This window comes from Cucurbita maxima, unplaced genomic scaffold (genome assembly GCF_002738345.1).
Source record: "Cucurbita maxima cultivar Rimu unplaced genomic scaffold, Cmax_1.0 Cma_Scf00007, whole genome shotgun sequence".
Taxonomy (NCBI): domain Eukaryota; kingdom Viridiplantae; phylum Streptophyta; class Magnoliopsida; order Cucurbitales; family Cucurbitaceae; genus Cucurbita; species Cucurbita maxima.
In genome coordinates, this window is record NW_019272023.1 from 1832766 (window position 1) to 1838221 (window position 5456).

Genomic DNA, 5456 nt, shown 5'->3' on the forward strand with positions numbered 1-5456 from the left:
TTTTTTTTTTTTTTTTTTTTTTTTTTTTTTTTTTTTTCTTTTAACGTAATAGTACAATTTGCCACTACCATATATACAGAAAAAGACAAAAAAAATATCAAAGATATTTACAGAAGCCACCAGATGGTTTAAATCTCCGTGTAACAAGCCGATTGGACAAACCCCGTAAAGTCCTCTGGCACTTCCATTCTCTCAAATTTACTATTTTGCCCTTCCCTCGTAAAAATTCCATGTCTCCCCACGAACACCATTGCTTTACCCTCCATATTCACTCCGACTACTTCCTCCGCCGTCACTGCCGTCGTCGCTGCTACCGCCGCCGCCCAGCTGAACAATCCCCCTTCTCTGCTCACTCCTACCACCCCTCTTGGACTTCTCTCCTCCCTCCACGCACTATCCACGCGCCGCCACTTCTCCGTCTCTGTGTCGAATATCTCGGCTGTTGCTTCGAAATTCCCTTGATTTTCAGTCCTATATCCGCTCACTACCCATATATCCGATCCAATCGCCACCGCCTCGCACTCATCTCTTCCGCAACTCATCGCTGGCAACTCCCTCCACTCGTCATTCTTAATGTTGTAAGCCCACGCCGTCGACGCTGCGTTCTTCCACTCATCGTGCCCGCCGGCGACAAATATTTCGCCGCCGCATTCCACCGCGCTAAAAAACGACCTCGTCGCCGGCATCCCCTTCCCTTGCCTCCACTTCTCCGCCGCCATGTCGTACACGAACACATCCTCCACAGGCCGGTAACTCGCCGGATCCCACCCGCCGATCACCACCAGTTTCCCGTCGACACCTATCAGCCGGCAGAAAAGCGGTAGTCCATTTGAGTATTTTTCGATTGGTTTGATCCAGGTCCACTTCCCAGTAGCCGGATCGAAGGCCGACAAACCGAACGCGAGCGGAGCAGTGGATTTATCTCCATCGCCAGCCGGCACCAGAAGTGACTGAACTGCGAACACGGCCTTGTGGGTCCGGTCGGAAATTCTCCTGAGATTATGGAAATCGCGGCTGAGGAATAAGCCTCGCCACCGACGGCAAACTCGGGCGGCGATCCGATGAGTAGTGAAATGGGAGCGAATTAAGCAGTCGAGGGCGATTTCTTCGGGTAATCCGGGGATCAATTCTTGTGCCATATCCACAATGGATTAAGAATTTGTCGGATAACAGAATTGGGCTTTGAGCTTCAGATTTATTTTGGGTATTTATAGGCAAAAATAATCCAGAAACTGACCGTCGTTTATCCCAAAGCAATTACAGTGTCTGCCTTCTCCTGTTTTTGTTTTACTGTGGGAATCTCCAATCCACCCATTCTATAATTTCCTTTCAAATCATAAATCGAATATTTAATTTAGTGGGAAAAATCAAATTATTCTTTTTTCAAAGTCCAATTATTCTCTTTCCAAAAGTAATTATTCCTAAATAAGTGGAGCAAAATAGATAAACCACTCGTATTAATAAAAAGCTGCTAAAATCCATGATTTATATCTGAGTTCCAACATAGATTTAGAATTGATTCACTATGAACGGTTAGAGTTGTAATAGATGGGGCATAAATGAAATTCAAGTTTCATAAAATTGCAATTAAATTTTAAATAAGTTCACTTTTTAACATTGAATTTTAAAAATATATATGTTGAAATGATATCTTTGGATAATTTTTCTCCTCATTAAACACACTTCCATTACAATCTTATAGGATTTGGTAGAAAAAATTTAATTTCATGTAAACTTTGCTTTCATTTATATCCTTGGGTACTTATTTTAATAGGGTCTAAATTAATTAAGTATGGTATAATGCCAGAAAACTAGGGATTATAATGAAATCAATGGTGAAATTAATAAACCTAAGCTTCTAAAGACTGTAGTTTATTTAATCTATGTTCTATAAATATATTTGGTAGGCTAATTAACCAATAGCCAACGGCACACAGTTTCAGTGAACTTCAATTATCTAGAAGTTACAATTTTTTAAATCAGAATTTGAATTGTTTATTTAATTTTTTTAATGTTTTTTTTTTTTTTGTTTGTTTCTGAGAAATTTTGTTTTGTTTATGTCATGCCATGTTCCTTTAACAAAATAATAATAATAATTCATTAAAAAAAAATAAGCACAAGAAACTTGAACAAATATTAAAATATATTCACTGTTTTTTAATAACGGTGGTCTTTTTTAATTAATTCAATACTAAACTTTTTTTTAATCCCGGTCTATTTTAAAAATAATCTAATCAAATTATCTATTAAAATTATTCAATACATCTTTTCGACACAAATTTTAATATTCAGATGATGCTCGTTAAACACTTTTTCAAAGCTTAAATATTTTTATTGGATTATATTTATAATTTTTTTTTTTTAACGTTTGTAGTAAACAAAATTATAAAATTAAAGTTCGAAAATTAAATAGACTAAATTCATAATTTAATATATAAGTATTTGTGAAATTCACAAAATAAATTAAGGCCAATGGATAAGGTTTGGGAGACAACAAAATGAGTGGTTTTGACTTCTCTTTCTTTTTAAAACATTATTTTACACCATTATTTCATAATCTTTATATATATATATATATATATATATATATTTAAATTACTTTCCCAAAATTATTGTGTTGAAAATTGAAGACATTTTCTTTAATCTATAAAAGTTCAATACCATAAGATTCACATTAGTATTTTATTCTACTCTTTAATTTTTTTAATTTTTAATTCAATATTATAATTAACTTAAGTATCCATCTTTATTTACATTAAAATTTTATTTATCATTTTAGTGTCAGAAAAATATAAATTCAAATATAAGCTTGAATTGATATTTATTAATAGTTTGTAGATATTATTTCAAATTATTATAATTATTATTAGAGGATTATTGGGGAGACAATGAGAAAAGGAATCTTTAACCTGTCCCCACAATCCTAAGACAAGGTCTTTATTTTCATTTAATCCCCAAAAATATTACATTTAAATGGAGGAAAAGGACACATATTTAATTATTTTAATTATCTTAGATATTAAACTAAAAATTATAATATTTCGTTAATACATAATTTAACAAATTTCTTACATTTAGTTTTTAAATGGAAAAAGAAATTCATTCAAAAAAGGAAAAAAAAAATCAAATTATCAGAAAAGAGGAAAAATTATTTAAAATAAAAAATAAAAAAAATGTCGGCACTTTGGAGAAGTAGGGTTAAAATGGATAAGGATTTATTCAAGTCGTTCGTTAAAAGGCTCCGGTGGGTCCCACAGATGGGTGGTGATGAGTCAGCAAAAGGATTGGGTTTTAATTGGATAAAGCTGAGGTGGAGTCACGCTCACTGAGTTCGTGTCGGACTCCAGATGCCCACAACCTTACGTCTCTACTAATTTTGTCACTTTTTTTTTTTTTTAATAATTTAATTCAAAATATATCTTATAATTTTACGAAATAATAAAAAATTTATTGTACTAATAATAATATATATATATAAGAAAATTAAAATACATGGCAGTGCTGTGGGCTTGTGGGATGCGGCCAATATTCACATTTCTTTTCATTCAAAATATCTTCTCCTTTTTCTTATTTTTTCCTTTTAACAAATTAATATATATAGCTCTATTTCTCAGTGGGCTGGGCTTGACTGGGATGGGCTGGGCTGGGCTTGACTGGGATGGGATGGGCTGGGCCATGTATTGGATTTGAGTCCGAGACATGTAATGGGCTGGGATAAATTCAATAGAGATTTATTTAGAAAAGGGAGAAATGCAAAATTACATTCTTATCCTCGAAACTTTTTATTGGTACATTGGAGACTGAGTCCAACCCACTCCAACTTTACGGTGACGTAAATAAAACGACAGTCTAACCACATCCAAACGGTGGCAGAGTGATATCCAATGAAACAGATACACGTGTACCAAAGCTAAAGAGAAAGGTTAAATTCTCAAATCAGCCATCGTAGGGTCGGAAAACGAATCCAAACCGTACAAATCAAACGTCAGGTGAATGAATTTGCTAATAGATCGGGGGAAAATCGGACCAATCAGAATATTTATTGTTATTGTTATTATTATTATTATTATTATTTTCTCCACCTTTAAAAAAGCAAGAAGTACAAATTATTAAATTACAGCTTTTATATATATATATATAATTTTTAAAAAATGATATCAATTAAATTGATATTTTGATTTTTTATATACATCAATTTAAAAATCTAAGAACGTATCATTCTTAATATATATATATATATATATTAAGCTTAGTATATGATTAGTTTATTGCATGAAAGCAAGATGTGAAGGGCATGGGTAAATTATGAAGGGTATGGGCAATTGCTTGGAGAAGCTTAGTATTACGTCATCATTCACCACTGAAAAATTCAACTTATTGAACTTGGGTTATTTTAATTAATGGCATTAAATTTTACATGCTCCCACTTTCAACTATATAATATAATATAAATTATTATTATTTTTTTAATTTTGGTATTAAATTTTGCGAAATAACAATTCAAAGAAGCAATGATGGGTACATATTTGTAGTACCATATATATTTCAACTAAATTATCCAAAATTCATACAAAATTGTATTATTTTTATTTTAATAAGTCCTTAACTCAATTTTAAAATATTTCGATTATTTATAAATTCACATACTAATTTGAAGATACTTAATCTTTAATATTTCATGTAATTTTTAAATGAAAATAAATAAATAAAAAGATGTGGACTTCCTATCTTCACTCCCATTGCCTCGCTTTTAAGCTCCTCCTCGGTAGTCATTCGTGGTGGTATTATATTTCACTACACACCACCACTCGCGTTTGTTACCCACGCGCTCACTTTTTCTTTTAGATTAAATTACAAATTTAACATTTTCTTTTTATTATAAAATTAATCTATAAATTTTTTATACTTACTAAACCTACCATTCAAATTTATGCCATAGATTAATATAATTTTTTTTTTTTAATTTTATTAGCATACATTACATATTTTTTGAATAAATAAAATCAATAATTTAACCTCTATTTATTTTAGCATTTTTATTATTTTAATGATCCTCGTTAGACAACAATATACTCGCGCTCTTTTGTAGACATATTCCAAAATTTTAACTATTTATTTATTTTGTCTTCAAATTTGAAATCCAATTTAATTTCATTCTCGAATTAAATGCCTATACGGTTAAATGTACCAAGGTTTATTTGTGAAAAAAAAAAAACAAATTATTTTTTATAAATTTGAAGCTATTTGTGACCGAATATTAAAAAAAATTAATATCCCTTTTTAAAAGATTTAATGCTTTTTTTTATTGTATTCAAATCTCCCAACATGCAAATATACCTTTACATACATACATACATATATATATATATATATATATATATATATATATATATATATATATATATATATATATATATATATATATATATATATATATATATATATATATATATATA

At 30.6% G+C, this 5456-nt stretch overlaps 1 protein-coding gene across 1 annotated transcript; it reads right to left on the bottom strand.

Moving 5' to 3' along the window:
* Nucleotides 1–106: 106 nt before the first annotated feature.
* Nucleotides 107–1264, bottom strand: LOC111481691 (F-box/kelch-repeat protein At2g44130-like). Its single transcript, XM_023127253.1, has one exon. It carries the CDS (start codon nucleotides 1137–1139, stop codon nucleotides 129–131), a length of 1011 nt encoding a protein of 336 aa, XP_022983021.1. The 5' UTR covers nucleotides 1140–1264; the 3' UTR covers nucleotides 107–128.
* Between the last annotated feature and the right edge of the window lie 4192 nt (nucleotides 1265–5456).

Excerpts from the sequence above, each read along its gene's own strand:
- LOC111481691 (XM_023127253.1), bottom strand. The coding sequence starts at position 1,139 with ATGGCACAAGAATTGATCCCCGGATTACCCGAAGAAATCGCCCTCGAC.